The sequence below is a fragment of the Megalobrama amblycephala genome, linkage group LG2, assembly GCF_018812025.1.
Source record: "Megalobrama amblycephala isolate DHTTF-2021 linkage group LG2, ASM1881202v1, whole genome shotgun sequence".
Classification (NCBI taxonomy): domain Eukaryota; kingdom Metazoa; phylum Chordata; class Actinopteri; order Cypriniformes; family Xenocyprididae; genus Megalobrama; species Megalobrama amblycephala.
In genome coordinates, this window is record NC_063045.1 from 25194055 (window position 1) to 25215589 (window position 21535).

Here is a 21535-nt window from a genome sequence, read left to right on the forward strand (position 1 = left end):
TAAGCATCTGGCCAAAGACGCAAATGTTATCTTAAGTATCTGAACATAGTGAAGAGGTTAATCTGACAAAGAATCAAAGCATTTAAAAGAGCTTTTCATAGAAAATGAAAATAAGCCTACAAACAAACTGTTTAATGAAAGCTAATTAAAACCTGGAACCTTCACTAGAAATAAAATTAGTTCTAATCCAACCTGGAAAGCATTTTGCACACAGTTGATGTTACTTGTACATGTGATTTCTGGTGCGTACAAAAAGTAATTTATTTACAAATGAAAAAAAAATCAAAATTGTAAATCAAACAATAAATCAAATCATTGTGCACTATTCTTTATTCGAAAAAATAGAACTCGTGCTGTGACCACCATGAAAATCATTGTGTAAATCAATACAATTAAAAATATACATAAATAGAACAATCTGTTGTGATAATGGAAGTTAACATTTAGAATAAATACATTTAATACACTTGTGTGCGTGGCAAGTGTTTTACAAAAGTAGAAAAATTAACAATTGCAGGAGTAACTAAACACAAAACACATTCCTAAAAGAAACATTGAAAAGTTGAAATCAATTATGTATAATGAAAATCCTTAATCAATAAAGCCACAAGGGCCAAAAATGTTAAATGTTTAAGCTGCAAACATAAATATGGAACTACTCTTCTGTGTATTCGTTAAAATAGTATACCTATTGCGAAACGTTCTCTCTTCAGTCAGTCCGTGTTTCAAGACACAAGAAATTATGTCTCACATTGCAAATAAAAACAAAGAGTAAGAATCAAAGTAAAGGCACTGACAAATGAAAAACCATAAGAAAGAAATACAGGCTTTCCATTACAAAAGAGAGGAACCAACATGATGCCTGGACGTATAGTTGTGTTATCTGGTGTGGTCACATACTGTATGCGTTACTAACGTGTTTATAAATATGGCCTTGACACTGCAGTAATAAATCAGCCCATTTGTAAAAACAGTAAACATAATCACAAATACAATGCTTTTCTACATTAGATCACAATCAGTCCATCCATCATTGTGATGGCTGCACACTTCTCTGTAATAATAAAATAAAAACTTTAGTCCATTTTCTTTCTTCACAAACTATCTTCCTGCAAAGTCCACCATGGCAAAAGAGGACTTCTTCTTGCATTCATGAAAAAAGGCAAGTGTCTGTTGAGAAAAATACAATGTCTATTGGTGCAGTGTCAAGGAAAAAAAGGTTTTTATAATGTGTATGGCTGTCAAAGTTAAACAAGAGAATAATTCCAAGTACCTTGGGTTTAGCAGTTTGCAACCTGGTTTGCCACTCTAATTAGAAGAGCTCTCTCGTCTAGCGTCAAGCGCCCTATAATGAAGACATACAACACAAAAAGTACACAAATGAACACAAAGCAATACAGTTTATTCATTACAGTGACACTGAATCAGTCAGTACATCAACTATTATTGTCTTGACTGGCGGCTTGAAATGAACTCCAGAGCTTTTCTGCCAGGTTTGAGTCTAAGAACCAAAGAATGTTCTTGGTTTGCTTTCAGACATGCATTATGTGATCTATTTTTACATTTATATATTCGTATACTTGTGTTTCCATGTGTTAGTCATGTTTATATTATTTATCTTGTTTATATTGCTGTCTAGTGCCTTAATAAGCAACATACTAAATAAACCGACCTTATACTGTAAGTGCCCATTTTGTATGTTCCGCAAGTGAAGCGCACAGGCGACCTACAGTCAGCCGTTAACATGAGGCTAGCTTAGAAATACACAGCACACACAAATATGGAGTAAAATAGTACTTTTTTATTGATGTTATTCTGGTACTGAATGAATTATACTAATAATCAACATTTATCATTCAGCTTCATCTGCCTTCCTGTACTTTTTTACTAAGCTTGTTGCTGCCGTAGAATAAGAACGCAGCAAATTTAAGTTGTTTAGAATAGCCCTCAAGTTGGGAAATCGCCTATAAAGACTGAAAATGCTCCTCCTACGTACGAACCTTACTAGGTTTTGGAACATAGCCTGAGTGTGTGTGGCCTGGCTCCAAACTACAGTGAGTGATCTGCCCTTTGCTTGCAGCTGGTATGACAGTTAACTATTACTCAAACCCAACATTCATTTTTCAGTCTGGTACACTCCACCTGTCTGGAACACTATACGGCACCTGGCACAGGTAGAACACCCACGAACGGGCCTGCTGTCTGGATTTGTCTTGCCATGCCATTGTAGCTCAGAACATTGAGCTCTTTTGAAGACATATTAACTACCAGTGCACAAAGAGTTCAATTCATATCCAGAAATGGACTGTCTCGAAAAAAGGCATACTTCAAGATACAAAAGACACAAAGCCATGCTCTTCAAAGGCATGAAAATAATTTTTCAGTTTAGTATTAAATGTTGCTTTTGGATCTGAGCAATGGCACCAGTTTTGAGTCACAATCATACCCAATTTTCCTTTTCTATAAAAAGGAATTCTGTTAGCAAAATGCATCAAGAACAACAGACCATAATATATATATATATATATATATATATATATATATATATATATATATATATATATGAAGACTTCAGATGCAAAAGCCTCAAAGTGATGTCTAAAATTTTCTTCTAAAATAAGCATTTTTATCAAGCTTGTAAGTTTAGGTTCAGTAATAACTGAACATAAACATAGGAGCTTGATAAAAATGCTTATTTTAGAAGAAAATTTCAGATGGCACTTAGAGGCTTTTGCATCTGAAGTCTTCATATTATATATATATATATATATATATATATATATATATATATATATATGAGCAATATCACACGAGTAGCCGTGCGATATGGCTGTATATCAGCACGCTGTGATTCGTCCGTAGTCCGTAATCTCAATTTGACAGTTGGACCAAGCCTCCGCCCACATAGCAAACAGACTTGGCCCAAATGTGGCCTCATAATGGCACTGCTGGCGTGTTGCCGGCACTGGCATGCATCATGTCAGCCAACCGTGGGCCATGTGTGGCAATGATGGCACTGCATGCATGACGGCAGACAACATTTGGGCCGATTGTGGATGTGAGGTGTGTGGCCCAGATCAGTGTAATGATTATGGGCCATACTCTGTGTACTGCATGCGTGACGGCAGACAACATTTGGGCCGATTGTGGATGTGAGGTGTGTGGCCCAGATCAGTGTAATGATTATGGGCCATACTCTGTGTACTGCATGCGTGACGGCAGACAACATTTGGGCCGATTGTGGATGTGAGGTGTGTGGCCCAGATCAGTGTAACGATTATGTGCCATACTCTGTGTACTGGACAATTGTAAGTATTTAGGCCTGCTATATTCAAGGCAAGATTTACCCCAATCCCCCCCACCCCCCTCCTCTCTCCTCTCTCTGAAACAGATGTAATGATTTTAATAATTAATAATATTAATTGACTTATATATATGTCATTTAAAAAAAAGTCCAGATTTGAAAATGCTACAAACAAAATATGATAACAAAAAAAATATTTTCCTAACAAGATAGTTATTTTATATATATATATATATATATATATATATATATATATATATATATATATATATATACACACACACACACACACATATATGTAAAGTTATAGTTACAACTGGGCGGTCAACTATTTATTTTGGCGCGATCTCCACGGTAACAGCAGCTTTTCTGGTTGGTGGATGAGGTTCACGTGATGCGTCGGTTGAAATTTCTCCCACTGAAGGGTGAAGACGTCTGTCGGACAACCGCTGTTCTAGGTAAGTGAAGTTATGTTTTGTACGACCTAACATTAGATGTTATGTTATGTTAGATGTTTTGAATCAATATTTGGCCGTTTGGAAAGAATTGAACTTAAAAATTTTTTACAAAAAAGCCGAGTTTTAACCGCATTTGGTTAAAACTCGCAGATTATTTTGGTTATTATGATTAATGAATTCCATCACTTGTAACAGCTATCTTTAAAAATAGAATAACAACCCATTTTTGGCGCTTTTTGAAATACATGAAACTCGGATGCCACTTAGTATTGAAGTGAATTTTGCCTATAAGGTAGCTGATTTAGCTAGTAGACATTCTTAAAACAATAAGAAAGCAATTTGTTATTTCGTAAGCATTTTGCATCAGTCATAGAATCAAATCTGGAATAATCATTGTGTCACATAAACAAAGACATGTTTTTGGTATTTGTAGGAGGTCATTGTTAGTTTACATTAACCTATGCAATAAGTAACTGTTTAAGACAGACCAGTACATTTTGAAATTAAATGCACTTTTTTTGAGGTGGAAATAAGATGTTATGCTTTAAATGCGTTACATTATCAGTACTTCAACAGTGCATTGGTTACTCTGTTTACACCACAGTTTCCATATCTCAACATTTTTAAGGTTTTTGTTTGCTAAAATGGTCTTATTTGTCATAATACTGTTGTCAAACTCTGACAAGCCAGTTAGTCATTCAATAGTGCCATATTATTGGCAATCATTTCCTGTAAAAAACACCAAAGCAACCTTATTTTTCATTTGTTACCTACATTTATTTACAGTAGATGGATGAATGTTTGTATATGTATTTATTAATTTTGTATTATTATTTTGTCTTTTAGCTGCTGTGAGGAAAAAATTGTCTGACACCACCCCAGACAGCAACATAGTGTGGCCCAGATCCGGCTCACATCTGGTACATGTGGTTTACACGCGGACCAGATGTGGGCCGGATCTGGCCCGACACTATGTTGCTGTCAGGGACAAGACTAATAGTCTGCTGGAATAAGGAGAGAGCACTTGTGGAGAAATGAGGGGCTGCAGAGCTGTACTTCACTTCCTGAGGACAGTCCTAAATAGGATCACGTTCTCCCTCACACATACAAACATTCTGATGTGTAAATTTGTTTTAAGTATTTTTTTTTTTAATTTGCTCTATATTTGTTGAGAGTAAAATTACATTATAATATCTTTACATTTCAGTGCTAGATTCATTCATATATTCATGAGGTGGTAATAAGATATGCTTTGATTGTACTAAATAAAATAGCCTTCACACAGTTACACAATTCTGAATGTGGTTATTATTATTATTATTATTGGCTTGTGCAATATTGTTAAATAAACTAATTTTGAGAATTGAATTTTCTTGTGACTCATTTGTTCACATGGTTTGGGTAAGATTAGGCTGGGTTATGGCTCATTTTTGGGGTTTCTGGTTAAAGGGTGGTGGTGATATGGTTAACATATGGCTGAGAATTGGTACCAATAATAAAACCTGTATTGGCCCAGTTAAGGGTGATTAACTGGCTGAGATTCAGGCCGGTTATGGCCCATGTGTGACCCCTGTCTTTAATCCAGTTCTGGGCCACTTCAGGGCCGTCATTATTTGCGGTACTTGGGCCGAGGGAAACGTGATTGTGTGGCCCGGAGCTGGGCCAGAAAACATTTGCTATGTGGGCGTTACTAACTCTAAAACGTCACTTTAGAACTAGTAACGAAGGAGTCGCTTCATTGAAACACATTGAATTTTGTACAGTATTAGAGAGAGAGAGAGTAGGCTATTACCTGTGTCTGGTATATTGCATTACATTCATTTTTCAAGTCGATGTCCATAATGTTATATCCTTTATACAAGTCCGTTTGAATGTCAGCTGAGGAAAGCGATCTTTGTATTTGTCCTTTTTTACATCCATTACACCACAGCGCTAAAACAACTTCCTTTTGCAAAAGTTCCTTTCAATTTAAAAGTTTCTTGTGCTTCACTGACTCATTCTCCTGTAAAGTGTTGCCGCCATCTAAAGGCGTATTAATGTAATGTTCACTCAATCCATATTACTTAATGGACATATTTATATAAAATCATATTTATTAACAATAATATTTAGAACAACAAATAAGCACAATTGTACAGTTCAGTCAAACATAAAGCACTAGTTATTAAAAAAAAATTAGGTCACCATTTACGCTTGTATGTGGGTTTTTACAAATATTTAACGAATGAAAAGGATTTTAAAGAGCGTGTGACAAAACCTCCTAACTCCATTGGATCCTCAAACTGTCAATCAAGCATCATTAATCTGCCTCACCTCCTGAATGAAGTGCGCACGCAGTTTGGACATGTCCTCTGTGCAATGCAAAGGTAAATAAAGATCTGATGTTTGAAAAAAAAAATTGTAAAGCGTTTTCTTTACTCAAAAAACCATATGTTTATAAAGTTTAATGTTTTACGTATTTGAAGAGCGGAGAAGAGTCTGATATGTCCCATCTAGTTGTAGCCAATATGCTATATAAGGATGTAACGTAACGTTTATTATTATCAAATTTAATATAGCACAATTCGACTTGCTCTGGAACAAATAATAGATTAATAAACCCAAAGATTGCCCGTTCTATGTACTCAAATTGAATTATGTCTCGTGTTTAACCACTATAAGAGCCAGCGGCAAATCCCTGAGGCACTGGCCGAGATTAAGCTGTTGTCGGCGGTAACAGAAGCACTGAACGGCCGCTGACGCACTCGAGCTCGCATCTCCGAAAACGTCAAAACAAATTGTAAAATAGGCGCTGTTATTAAATATGAGTCACATATTTCAGGTCTAAACAACAACATTCTCGCCTAAAAAACTATTAAAACTACAGTTCGTGGTACAAGAAGTAGTATTTGTAAAAATTATGGTTGATTTGATCGGCCGCCATGACGGTCACTTCAAGCGGAGTGATACAAACGGTGAAAAGGCAGTAGGAGTGCTGTTATCACTTAAATATCGCATGGCTATCAGCCAATCAGATTCGAGAACCAGACAGAACTGTTGTATAAATATATATATATATATATATATATATATATATATATATATATATATATATATATATATATATATATATATACAGTGGCATGAAAAAGTATGTGAACCCCTTGCAGAATCTGTGAAAATGAGAATTATTTTAATAAAATTAAAGGGATAATAAAAAAATGCATGTTATTTTTTGTTTAGTACTGTCCTGAGTAAGATATTTTACATAAAAGATGTTTGCATTTAGTTCACAAGACAAAACAATAGCTGAATTTATTAAAATAACCCCATTCATAAGTATGTGAACCATTGATTCTCAATACTGTGTGTGGTTACCTGGATGATCCACGACTGTTTTTATGTTTTGTGATGGTTGTTCATGAGTCTCTTGTTTGTCCTGAGCAGTTAAACTGAGCTCTGTTCTTCAGAAAAATCCTCTGGGTCCTGCAGATTCATCAGTTTTCAAGCATTTTTGCATATTTGAACCATTTCCAGCAGTGGCTGTATGATTTTGAGATTCATCTTTTCACACTGAGGACAACTGAGGGAGTCAAACTCAACTATTAAAAAAGGTTCAAACATTCACTGATGCTCCAGAAGGAAACACGGTGCATTAAGAGTCGGGGTGTGAAAACTTTTGAATTCAAATATCAAGGTAAATTGTACTTAATTTTTCTGCCGGGAAACATGCAAGTATCTTCTGTTGCTTCCGGAGGGCAGTACTAAATGAAAAACAACGATATTTAAACAAAATAAGAAAAATTGTGACATCTTCATCCTGTTCAAAAGTTTTCACACCCCGACTCTTAATGCGTCGTGTTTCCTTCTGGAGCATCAGTGAATGTTTGAACCTTTTTTAATAGTTGTGTTTGAGTCCCTCAATTGTCCTCAGCATGAAAACACAGATCTCAAAATCCTACAGTCACTGCTGGAAAGGGTTCAAATATGCAAAAATCCTTGAAAACTGATGAATCTGCAGGACCTGGAGGAATTTTCTGAAGAACAGAGCTCAGTTTAACTGCTCAGGACAAACAAGAGACTCATGAACAACCATCACAAAACATAAAAACATCAGGTAACCACACACAGTATTGAGAATCAATGGTTCACATACTTATGAATGGGGTTATTTTAATAAATTCAGCTATTTTTTTGTCTTGTGAACTAAATGCAAACATCTTTAAAATATCTTACTCAGGACAGTACTAAACAAAAAATAACATTCATTTTTTTATTATTTATTTTATTAAAATAATTCTCATTTTCACAGATTCTGCAAGGGGTTCACATACTTTTTCATGGCACTATATATATATATATATATATATATATATATATATATATATATATATATATATATCTTAGTATTTTTGTGACTCATGTGTCAGTGGTTCCCCTCCAGCTTTGGCACGTGTGCCTAAAGTTGCCAACCCCTGTTCTATAGAATTTATTGATTTACGTTTATGTGCTGCTGAGGTCATGCTTTACTGAAGGACAGAGGAAGTTCGCCTTCCAGTAAGTGATGCATTTAGTGGTTTTGCAGTCTGTTGTTTGGCTCGGGCCTCTTACTGGTCGCCACAGGGCATGTTAAAGAAAAGTTCTGGGTTCGAATCAAGTTAACACAGCATGTGTGATATGCAGTCGATTACCACGCAAAGTAATTCTGACTTGTTCCTCAGTTTTTCAAACAAATTGTGTTTATAGTAATGTACTTATGGAAGTCTATGGGGAAAAACATTCCGGAGGGTGTGAGGAAGAAATGTGCAGCTCAATATTGTTGTTAAAACAGAATTCTTTCATATAGAAATATGTTATTGAAAATGTAAATTGTTTATCCCTGTGTAAATGTCTTGCCCTATAGATTTCACTTGGACTGTGAATGCATATTTTCCTTATTTGAGCCTAAATATTTTCTGTGGTCATCGACAATATTTCACAGATGCTTTCCGTCGAGCTCAAGTTATATGGAAACCAGAGCATTCTGATATTGCACATGTATCATGGGATTGTATTTGAACAAACACTTACACTTGATGCTGTCTGACAAAATCTGCAAACTGGCGGTCCTTGGCATACAGCTCGACAATTCGAATACGGTCCTGGATTTCCTGTCATGAGAGCGGGAAGGTGAAAGAGAGGGCGAAGAAGATAGACAGTTATATAACTAAAGGAACTGACCTCTCCGCTCCAGTCCTCCTTTTACTTCTAGACGTCTAGACCACTTTAAACCAAGAGCAAAGGTGAGACACAGAATCTCATGAAAGGTTTTTTCAATTACAGGCACTTTTACGTCCCAGCAGTTGATTTATATTCAAACTAAAAAGTTTAAACTTTTTTTCTTTTGCTTACATCACATCTTGGAAACTTTTTAGATGTGTTGAAATGTTATTATGGAACATATTCAAACCTTTTTATTTATACATTTTATTTCTATATATTTTATTTATTCCTATTCATTTTACTCTTGTTCCAGACTTCCAATCTTAAAATATGAAACCCAATTATAAAAATATTGTTACATTTTACAAATAACGGAATTTAAAAAAAATTCATCACCTCGAAAGATATTTTTAATTATTTGCCAACTGAACTTAAAATGTGAAATTCCATCATAAAACTACTGTTATATTTTAATTCATACGTTTTCTTATCAATTCAATTCATAATCAATTTATTATTACTTTAGTTTTGACAAAACTTTTGTTGCATTGCTGTGTCTCGGATAACTTTATGTTGACTTTTTAAGTCGGAAAAATGTATTTTTAATTATTCTTCAACTGAATGATTAACGTCCAGATTCAATACAACACATCATGTGAGCTACTTCCTTTCAAGACACCCGTTCTAAAATTATGAAACCTCGTCATAAAAATATTGTTATATTTTACATTATTTTGTATATAATTACATAACTATGATAATTAAAAAACAAGCAATAGTACTGCACTCAATGCTCCATTAAATGATTTATGGTTAAACTGAATTGCAGGTGTTAGTGAATGAAATACATTTTCCTCTAAAACTGTTTAGTGTTTTCAGATCTGACTGTTACATAAGAAATATGATTTATCTACCCATCAAATATTGTTTTCCAGAGAGGACATGCTTGACCATTTTCTATTGTTAAATGTTGCCAGGATATTCTCCTTTGTGAATATATCAGTCACGCAGACCATGACAGTTTCATTGCTACAGAGAACAGTGCTTTAGTTGAAGGACATGGAGTGTTTTCAGGAACGTTTTTGAGGAATATTCTATGCAAACATGTGCCATGGTGACGCTATAACAACTTGCTAAGTAATTCTGCAGACCACTTGCATAAACACACACAGCTGTACCATCAGCGCTTGTTTATTTGTGTATTTATCAACAGGCTCTTATGGCTATTTGTAACTATTTTATTTTAATTCAGTAACAATCTCATTCAAACTTATTGATGGTTAGGTTTAATGGTGTCTGACCTTCATGCTTTTTTCTAAAAATCATAACTTTTTTATAAAAAACTGTTTTACAAGTATGCACATTTGTATGAATTCATACAAAGTTAATTTTGTTATTTGATGGATACGACTTTCTAAAATTGACTTTTAATTTTAATTATTCGTCAACTGAACAATCATGTGAACTGCACTTCCATATATTGTGTACACAAATGCATTATTACAGTACCTCTTTCGTAAGTTCACTGTTCTCATAAATGTGTCGTATTTCCTCGCTGCTGAAGTCTGTGGAGATCTCAGCACTGCCGGTGCTACACGCAGGGTTTTCTGGGTAACGGCGGTAGTACTGATTACAGCCCGTAGTTGCTTCGCTTTCAAACATGGGATTGTACTTAGTGGCTCTTTCTAGAGATGGCACTTTATCTGCATATCTGTGGAAATGTCAAGAAATAAAGTCAGATTACAGACAACAACATCAATGCATCAGAAAAAAAAGAAAAAGAAAAAAGAGCCTTGGTGCTAATTTGGGAAGCACAGGTTTGAATCTGATCCAAAACATGTTTCTCTTCCTGTATAATGTGATCTCTCTACTATATCTGTCAATAAATTAAATTAATAATTAAATAAACTAATCAAATGGGGAAGAAGAAAAAAAAAAAAAAAACTGTGGATATGCAAGATGTTATTAGCCTCAAAAATGCGTCAAGGACCAAAAAATTAAGGACCAAAAAATAATTATTAGATTGCTTTTAAAACTGCAAAATTGTGCAAAAACTCCAATGGTTTGTATCTGGAGTTGAAGATGCCCTTGCCATGGGTTCGTAAAACTAGGAGATCGTCCCACCTATTTATATCTGCCCAAAGGTCAGATAGTGGAGCCACGGAAAAAGTGAGTGGATTATCTAAGCCTGAGTGAGAGCGGCTCAATGTTCTACTGTCCCGGGATTCATTCCTCTATAACCTGTTGATCAGGATCACTGATAGATCCCCTGCAGAGACATTACGTCATCTTTTGTCTGCCAAGATCTCCCTGTTTGCCCTGGTGTTGGTGAAGCAAGTCTGCAGTGTTTATGTTTACAGACAAAGTGTAGATGCAAAAGAAATATAAATTAATATCTTTAAAAATAAAGAAATAATGGTATAATATTTTATAATAATAATAATTATTATTATTATCAGTATAACATTATTATTATTATTATTATTATTATTATTATCATTATTAGTGGTGGGTTTGGCTCTTGTTTTGAGCTTTTATGAACAAATAAAATTATTATTATTATTATTAGTGGTGGTGGTTTCCGCTCTCATTTTGATTTATTATGAGTCATTACAAAGTATTTGAGTTTATGAATAAATGAATGAATAATTAAACAAATTAATGAATAATTATTATTATTATCATCATTGCTATTATTATCTCTCATCTCAAGTTATTACAAACCAGTATACAATGACCCCAAAAAGTATTTAGACAGGCACACTTGGTTATCTAATTCAGTGTGGATTAAGTGTCCAAATACTTCTTGGGGACATTGTATGTTATCTAGAGCCGATGGATATAAAAAATTGGCATATCACCATATCAGCATAATGATGTATTTGATATAAAATGTCCAAGAACAACTTGTCCAAAAAAGATAATTGGTCCAACCTGCACATCACTTGCCTAAAAGCATTTGTTTCATAACGACCAAAGAGAACATATTTTGTGTTCCGGCCTATTCGTACAAGGTCATAAAAACAAAATATGCGTGTTTGTGCCATAAAATATTTCCATGCCCTCTATATATATGTTCCAGAGCACAGATTATTTGGTTCTTTTCGAACAGGTGAGGAAACCAAATGTTGTATTTTTAAATCTATCAAACATGTTGGAATACATACTTTTTTCCCTTTTGGGACCTCAAAAAAAAAAAAAAAACATTTCAGAGTGTTTATATTTACAGCCTTCATTCATAGCACTGACAGAATGATCTAAAAAGGCGATTCATGCTTCAAATGTGCATTACAACATCACACAAGTCAGTAAAATGAATTGAACCATTATTGATAATCCAATTAGCAGATTTGTAGTCCATTAAGGAGTTCTGCTTGTTCTGAAGATAATAGAAAAACATAAGCCTCTTATTTCATCGAAAAATATGATCTTATGATTTACTTGGAGCATTAAGAATGTGTTTGCTATGCTGTAAGCACAGTTTGTACCGTAAAGGGTCTTCTGAATCATCCGTGTCATACTGGTCTCGCAGAGTTCTGGCAAGGAAAAAGATCACGGCCGACGCCACGAGGAGGAACCCCGCGACCGAGGCAATGGCGATGCCAACCACCAGCGGTTCTGACACATACTCCTCACAGTGTTCGCCTCGATACCACCAGTTTTCACCGACTCGACACCTAAAACAAGATGCATGACATAAGGGTTAGTTAATTTCATTTTTGGCCGTACTGTTCCTTTAAGAGTTGTTTTTACAGCACACACCTGCAGATGGCTCCCTTGCCAGGTATGATGTCACATTTCCCATCATTCTGGCAGAAGTCTTCCTGAATGTCACAGATACTCTGACATGGCAGCCCGTCCACGCTAAAATAGCCAGCATTACAAACGCACTCTGCCTCGCCTGACCAGCGGTTGACTAAACACTGGGAGAACTCATTACACGCTTGGAACTTACACGGATCAGCCTGATCACCTACCGGAAAGAAAAACACAAATACACCCACACATGAATAATGAATGATGTAAATAGGATTAGCACAGACAATGTTTGCAACATTGTTAAAGAAAACAAAAGCTTTTAAAATAATTAAGTAGAAATAATTATCTAGAAATAAAAACTAAAACTGAAATAAAAAGAAACTAAACCTAAACCTCAGTAATAATGTACTCTTTGAATTTATGTCAGTTTCTTGAATGTCATGTAGTGTAACCACCAAGTAAAAAGTAACAAAATATTTTCCTTAAACCTGTGAGTGTACACATATTTTATTATTATTTGAAAAAAATATATATATATCTTTGAAGATAAAAAGTACTTTTTTACAAATACATGAATTATTAATTTACAAATATAATTAGGTTTTCAGTGAGTTGCACCACAACATTTTCAAATATAAAAAAGCAGTAAAGTATATTATTGTTATTTTGTTATTTAATAAAAGATTATGCAAATTCAGAAATTAAGACATGCTCATCATAGAAGATGTGTATTCAAGTCACTGTTTCTATGAACTGATTTATGTATTTTTAAATAAATGCAAATCATGTCATTGATTTATCAGATCTAATCAAAGTGGAATACAATGACGTTAGAGGTATAGATGTCAATTGGGAAATTTGACTTTTGCTGTATAAACAACTGTGATCTATTACAATGCTTTACAAATGTGGTGTCAAAACAAAGCTAGTTTTCTGATTTGAAGGCTTCAGCATTTGCCCTTTAGAGGTGCTGTGTTGACAAAAGAGCTCAGACAGAATTTACATGCCCACACACAGGGACACAAACAAATATGACTCACGTGCCTGACGCGTTGAGCGCTGCACGTCTCGCTAGAGCAAATCACCTCTAATCTGTCTGCAGTACAGAATCAGTCCACCTATCACTCATCCTAACAAGGCCTAATGTATTCCAAAGCCAGACTGGAATAACCCCAACCCTGTGTCCTCTGTCCCAGAAGCAACCTGCTCAATATCTGTAAATTACGAGGTATAGCCTATCTGTAAAATCCACAGTTATCAAAACTTGCTGGCAAAATTATAGGGTGTTTCTAGGATTGATATTTGGTTGCTAGCATGTTTTGGGTGGTTGCATATTGACAAAGACAAAAGAGTCCACCCCTAAATCTATCCAATAGTATTGTTCCTAGGTAAGTCTATATGATTTTTCGCCCATTTTAAAGCATGTTCAATTTGAATTATTCAGTAGTCTTTTAGTACTGCTATAAATTGAAGAAATGTTAGCTCCTGTAACATGTATGAGTCACTAAATAGCAAAATAAAACTTTTTTTACTCATAGTCTTAGGCTCAGACAAGTGGTATGATCTATATCTACAGTAATAGTACTAAACCATGAGTCATGACTGGTGATAGTGATTTTAGAGTTTTAAAAATGACTTCAAATTGGCAGAAAATGCTTAATATGGCAGGGACTCTATCCTTAAAATAATCAAATAATGTTTATTGAATATTGTTGGCAACAGGCAATTCCAAAAATTCACTGATGTCGTTAGCCAACCCCTATTTGTGTTCTGTGTTTTGTGTGTATATGTACAGTATTGAAGTACCTGATTCAACATCCAATGAATACTTGTCTATTGCAAGATTCATTGTTTGGTATGCAGTATTACAGAAGTCTTCTAAGATCAGGTACACTGCTGTTGTCACGCCATGGGGAACTGGCTTGCCAAACTTCATCCTGCTGTTTACCACAATGCTGCCATTCCTGAAGTTCAAGATCTCTAAATTCTGGAAATTGCTGAGGTTGGATTGTAGATATGGTACGAGCTAGAAAAGGCATACATTGAAAGGAGGAATTGAAGTGTATTCCAGAGAGCAGCAATTCAGTGCAGAGTCACACATATGGAAGTCAAGAAGGTGACTGAAGTTTCTAATTCCATCAATTATCTCATTAGTTAGTGTTCATAAAGGCAACTATGTTAATGGAGTTAACGGATAGTATGCAAAGCCCCTAACAAACTCTCCTAATGTTTTACAACAACAAACATCAACAAATCTAAACTAGCGTTGTCCTGTGTGTCAGTTTAGAATGCGCTTTACTGAATAGTTTACCCTAAAAATGAACATTTCGTCATCATTGAAACAAAAGATGTGAATGGTTACAGAGGTTATCCATCCCAAACATTCTGTCATGTTTAAAGACACTTGTCATTAATGACTCATGGCTTTCTTATTGATGCTTTGCTTTCCATAAATTAGAGCAAGGTAATTACCTAATAACATTCATTCCTAGCTAATTGGCTATGGCTACTTCTAAGCACCAAATATAAGATCACAGAATAAATGTGACAAATATATCTTACCAGCTCCAGAAATCTTTGTTCAAGAGCCTTGTATTCAGTAGAGCTCTTGTTGAACAGATCTTCAGAAAACATCATGTTGGTGACCCTGAGGCTGAAAAACACTATTAATGCCCTTCCAGGACTGGCTGGCAAGGCAATACTTGCCAAGTCTGACCCATGAGCAAACCCACTACCATTATCTTCATCATGGCTTGGCCCATCAAATGGGAAGATGTCGAATGAAACTTCAAATTCTGTTACATTGGGGTTAACTGGAGGAGGAACTTTCATAGTAGTACTGTCCGAATCCACTAGTTTTGGAGGTAGGATGAGGCCTGTGATGTCAGATTTTGACCCTACTGTGTGTTCTTGTACTGAGTTGTCTAAAGTTTCTCCAGGATTAACTATGTTGTCGGTAGGTCTGAATGTTGGTTTATAAAATGATGGTACAATGGTGGAACTAACAGTCTCCAAATGTTCTGAAACATCTGGAATGACAGAAATTGTGGATGACTGAAATATTGTAGTTGAATCCCCATCGTCAACATTCTCTGATAAAACGGGATTCTCTGAAACAGTTGCAACATAAGAGTGCACTGCAATAGTTGGAGTCTCTGGAGTCGTCTCTTGAAGAACTGAGTGAGTTGATGATTGGGTAGGTAGAGGTTCTGTGGTTGATTCTGGTTCAGGTTCATCCTCATCTATTGATGAATGTGATATCCGAGTGAACGGAGAGTCCTTCTCAGGAGACAGGGAAGCTGAATGATCTAAACTTGGTCTATCAGTGGCTATTGTTGTTGGGACTGTTGTTGCGACCAAGATCTCATCCCCAACTAAATCATCTTCTGACAGTTCAGTAACTGGGCTTTCCGTAGGCACAAGCTTGATGCTTTCCATCTCCTCATCTAGAATCTTGACTTCTTCATCTGATTCTTCCACCTCTGGCCATAAGAGAGCAGGTAACTTTGTGATACCTTGGGTTACAGGATGCTCAACAGCTTCTGAATAAGTGGTAGGACCTTCACAGAAACTGTATCAATGTTTAGGATTACAGGTAACTGTGTGGATGAAGGGATTTTATTTGACTTTGTTGTGGAGGCCAGCATTACAACTGATGCACCCACAGTTTCCTGACTCTGTTTGTTGTCTGTTGAAGTAGTATACTCATCCGTAGCTACTGCTGTGCTTGGTGGGATCACAGTGGGCGTAACAAGTCGTTCTGTATAGTCTTTATCAGTAGGTGAACTGACTGTATCAGGACTTTGTGATGAACCCACATCTTGAGCTTCTGCTGAAGTGTAGACATGTAACAAGGGTCGATTGGTCACATGTGTGGCCATAGTGGTAGATTCATCTGGAAAATAGTCATCATATCCTTCAGGGGCTACTTGGGTCTGCATAGAAAGCTCAACAGTCAAAGTCTCCATAGTCAAGAAAACTGGGGCTTGGTCAGTTGTTGTGTAGTGAGGATGGGTACGAATGTCTTGTGTCACAAGTACCCTGTCTAAGAATGGCTCTTCAGGTTGCAGATCTTGGTGAGGAGGCTCAAGCTGTTCCTCTATATTTCCCTGATTTTCCTGAGGTTGCTGTTCCTGTACCTCATCCTCATCGTCCGTCAAGACTTCTTGTGGTGTTCGTGACACCCAAGGCCAGATGTCAGGACCTAGGTAATCCCCAGAGAAACCTGAGCCCGAGCCCAGGTCTCTAAAATCACTATGAGAAGTCACCTCAACATCAGGAGGTTCCACTGGAGAAACTGGTGTCTTTTCTATCTTGTGAGGTGATTCTGTAGGTAAGGCAACTCCAGTTATCATGCCTGTGATAGGACTGACTGTAGTTGCAGTCTGTAAGAATCCTTCCTCTTCAAGAATACCATCATCTAAAACAAGAAAACAACATTTTTTTTAACCATGTTACTGCCTTTAATGGGGAAATAAATTACAAGAGATAAGACTTACTTTCTGCACCAGGAGCAGGTACACTACTTGTGGTCTCAGATTTAGAGGTAAACTCAATATCCAAATTCTTCAAAGACACTTCTGCGGGAGACAGAGTGGTACTTTCCTCAAAGATGATTACATCATTTGCATTTGTGTCCTTACTTTGTCCATCCATCCAGGGATCAAAAGTGTGATCAGGGCCAAAGAAGTCATTGTTTGTAATGAAGATGTCATTGTTGGATAATTCCTGCCCAGGAACATCTGGTGGTTTCTCAGAGGCAAGAACATTATCCTAGGATTTAATCATTAGTTAGTTAGTTAGTTAGTTAGTTAGTATTGACTGTTAAGAATTAAATATAAGCCAAATGATAAACCAAAAGTCCTTTTAACTTTCCATACTGTGGCCTATGTCCACTGAATGTCCTTATGTGTCAGTTATTAAAATTGTGTCTCACCATTTGACAATCAAAAAAGGTGGGCAGAGTAAGTGGAACAAAGTTTCCTTAAACTTCTCACTGAATTACACTAGAAAACATCCCCCCCCCCCCCCCCCCAGAGAAATGTCAGTGGAAAAATTGCATAGACATAGTTAAAAAAAAAAAAAAAAAGAAAAAGAAAAAAAAGATGCACATGATATTCACACCATCCTAAGGATCTGTTCCTAGATGGGTCATTGGATGATGCATATTTGACTAGAAAACAGTTTTAGCTGTTCCATACACCAGACACTCCCATTTAATGTTTAATCTTCAATCTTCCCATTTAATCTTCAATCTTCAATCTCCATGCATATTTGGAATATGTCATGTTGTATACATAATGACTGGCTGTATATACATTCATGAGTTATTCACACCATTTTATTTTCATGCAAGTAATGAGTGAGGTGCTACTGAAACTAGATCACCGTCAGTTGCACACATTGGCTTCATTCATGAAACACGAGCAGAACGAATTTCTGTGTAAATCATTCGTAAAACCATTCTTACGTAAACTGTCACATTCAATTCAGTGCGACAATTTACATAAGAATGGTTTCATGACCAATTTACACAGAAATTAGTTCTGCTCGTATTTCTTGAATTAGGTCCATTGATCATTTAATACAGGACAAATGGCTTGACTGTCTACACAATATCCTATTGAACTAGTTTTGAGCACCTTATAGTTAGGTTTCTAATTTGCCTTAACAGCTGACAACACAAACTAATATCCATCTTATACAGGACAGATCAGATAAGGTATTAACTTCTTGCATTGACTTTTAGTAACTAATATGTGTCTTTGGAGGCAAGCGTACTATTACCTGAGAGAGAGAACATGTTCCCAGATCCAGACATGGACATAACGCACCAGCCAAAACAAGACAGTAAATCTACTTAATAAGGGTATTGAAATAATTGCCAGTTTTGTCAAATGTAAGAGGAAAAACCGAGAGTAAATTCTAAGATTATTGCCATGTTTGGTATGCAACGTGTCTTTCTAATTAAACTACAGACTGCTCAGCTTCTGCAATAAATATATGTCACACTGAGATTAAAAACAGATTCTTTTCAATATTTCATAGTGCCTGAGCTAAACAATTTTCATAAAATAGCATGCTTACTTGTGTCTAGAGAATACTTGAGCTGGAAAATTGACTTGAATAGTTTTACAGACCTGCCGTATTATCCCATAGCTGTGCTATAATCTGTTTTAATGACATGCTATGAAAACCGAATTTATGTGCAAGGTAATCGTTCTTATCATGTAACAACAAAAACCTACATGTGATTGCCATTAGTGTGACTCATTTTTCATTTAACAGCTTTGGAAGGATTCACATTCACACTTGAAAGTGATTGCACTGCAATGAGGTGAAAATAAAACCTAAATCCTAAACTGCAGCTCTGAAATGGGATTCTGGACTGGACAGTCATGGTTACCAGTTTACTGGGTGGTCCTGCCAATGACCATTGACTCACCATCATGTCATTGGAGTCAAGCGGTCTGCTTGTTGGTTTGGAAGGCAGCAATGTCTCCACTGTGAAGCCAAAACAGAGACAAATCGTATCAAATTATACTTAAAACTGCTCAAGCACAGTTCATACCCATATTGACATTTCTTCAAGAGAGATTGGCTCTGAGGGCTGCAAGATTAGTCCGCCAAAACCAGAGATAAGAACCATAAAGGCTCCTTGCTTTTAAAACCGCATACAACCAAGCAGAGTAAGAAGATATCCAACCATTGTCAACATACTGCATTTTGGGTTCATTCAGCTACAGTTTGCAATTTACCACTGTGACAGAACACAAAGTTAAACCTGAATGTTTATAAGATACATAAATTAAGAAGCACTCAACTCAACACCCTGATGTCTTGGGCTCCCTATAATGGATCCACAATGTGCCTCTATTTCTTAGACTAAGAGAATGTCTTACCATTTTCCAGTTGCAAAGAATCAGGGTCCACATCCAGAGTGGCGTTTCTGATGAAATTCTCCTTGTGGAGGGCTTCAGTGATGTGGTTTCGGAAGTCTGTGATTGTGTAGACCACAGTGGGAAACTCATCGGGATCTGTGAAGGAGTTCTCAACCATGTTGGAATATATAGTCTCATTACTTATTCCCGCACCCTCGCCCTCAAGAACCACAGCGTAGTGCACCACCACTGCCAGGCCTCTGAGGAATGAAAAGAAAACAGTGACTCTTTGCAGTCAAAAAACAACATAATATGTTTTGTCAAAGGCTTTACTGGCTGTAAACTGGCCTCAAGGCAACATTTAGAAATAAATTAACAGCTTGAGCTACAGTAGAGCAGGCGTTGGAGTTTGTCATGGAGGAGCTTGCCATCTGTTCAATGATGTTTTGTCAGTTTGTCATATTTATTTGTTATATTTAATCAGTTGAATATCAGTTGTACAACTTTGTTTACATCATTCCTGTGCCTAGTAGTACTATTGAGGTATTGAAGTATAATAAATGGCTTGTTGGTTTTAGCTAGTTTAAAATGGTCTAGTTGTTCTTCCAGCACTACCAAGCTGGTGTTAAGCCAATCTGGCTAGCCTCTCAGCCTGGTTAAAATGGTTTAGCTCATCAACCTGCTGGTCTTTCTGTCTGGCCAGCTGAAAAGTGCCCAAAACATACAACAGACAGCATGGACAGGCTAAGAGACAGGCTAAACACTTTAGGCTGATTTAAACTGTTTCTGTTTTGTAGCAGTGTGGCTAAAATAAAATTCCAGTCTATTATCAAGCTAGTAACCAAATATGCCACAGAATATTCAGCAGCCAGCTGTTGGTTATACTATGGGAAATAAAAAAGAATTAGGAGTGAGGAGAGCTGACCTAGATTTTTTTTTGCCACATATTTTTCTACAAGGGTTAGAAAACCTGATGAGTTTATGACCAGATTCATTTTCTCTCCCATGACAGACAAAATCTCCATCAGGATTCAATTCCCTGGCACATCAGAAATGCTAATTAGCTTTATGTGAATTTAAGTGAGAACATCTCTGTTTTCAGGTGGTTTAAGGGGCCTCATGGAGCTCACAATATGCAGTTATCCATTGTGTGGTTTAACCGAGGCCTCACTGATAATCCACAGGGAAACCTTGCCATGATGACACTTGAGAGCCGAGAGCATTTAGCATTTAATCCCATCATGCTTGGCAACTGGACATGCATTTAGCACAGTGACTTGTCACACACACACACACACACACACACATACGATATATCACACCAAAATGAGAATGACCATCCTTTCAGTGGATTGATTTTGCAAGGCTAACGAGGCTGCAAGCACATGACCTTACCAAGAAAACAGTGTGAAAGTAATTTCAGAGCAATGCTTTATAAAACACTACATATGGTGGGTGGAAAATTCAGGCACATGAATTTCTCATTAGATGTTTTGGAGGAGATATGGGTCACGCAGCTGTGTGATATGGCAGGGTGGAGAGATAGATTTATCAGGTCCGAGTGAAACATTGCACAGAGTAGTGATAGCCCAAATAATATTAATATCTGTTTTCTTCATTTTTATATGTGATTAACTGTGACTTATAAAATCAATGCATTTAGATCTAGAGCCAAATAAAAGTTAGGATACTTACCCTTCAATGTCCTTCTGTGGCCTGGGATATTTTATTAAGGAAAAAGGAGTAATATAAATAAATTAACATATATTCAAATTTTTTATCTGTATGCACAACATAATCATGTAAATTACCATAAAAAATTACCTGAATTCAAGGACAAATATTTTCTTGAAACCTGGGACCCTTTCAAACACCCCTTCAATCTTCAACAAAAGAAAGGATAAGCTATAAACATACACAACTGTATATATGTACCCTGATGGGCATGAGAT

The 21535-nt window shown here is 36.2% G+C and overlaps 1 protein-coding gene and 1 long non-coding RNA gene across 2 annotated transcripts in view; one reads left to right on the forward strand and one right to left on the reverse strand.

Annotated features, from left to right (window-relative positions):
• Nucleotides 1–323: 323 nt before the first annotated feature.
• Nucleotides 324–21535, reverse strand: part of impg2b (interphotoreceptor matrix proteoglycan 2b) — a 30769-nt gene continuing 9557 nt past the window's right edge. Inside the window, 14 exon segments of the mRNA XM_048181486.1 lie at nt 324–1170; nt 1274–1345; nt 8812–8891; nt 10453–10654; nt 12432–12620; nt 12706–12916; nt 14509–14728; nt 15265–16215; nt 16218–17122; nt 17202–17475; nt 19148–19206; nt 19605–19843; nt 21279–21299; nt 21408–21466. Of these exon segments, the coding sequence (XP_048037443.1) occupies nt 1309–1345; nt 8812–8891; nt 10453–10654; nt 12432–12620; nt 12706–12916; nt 14509–14728; nt 15265–16215; nt 16218–17122; nt 17202–17475; nt 19148–19206; nt 19605–19843; nt 21279–21299; nt 21408–21466 (3447 nt within the window). The 3' untranslated portion in view covers nt 324–1170; nt 1274–1308.
• On the forward strand, nt 3636–5127 carry LOC125253817. The gene is made up of 2 exons (XR_007181549.1): nt 3636–3762; nt 4609–5127. It is a non-coding gene; the product is annotated as an uncharacterized LOC125253817 (long non-coding RNA).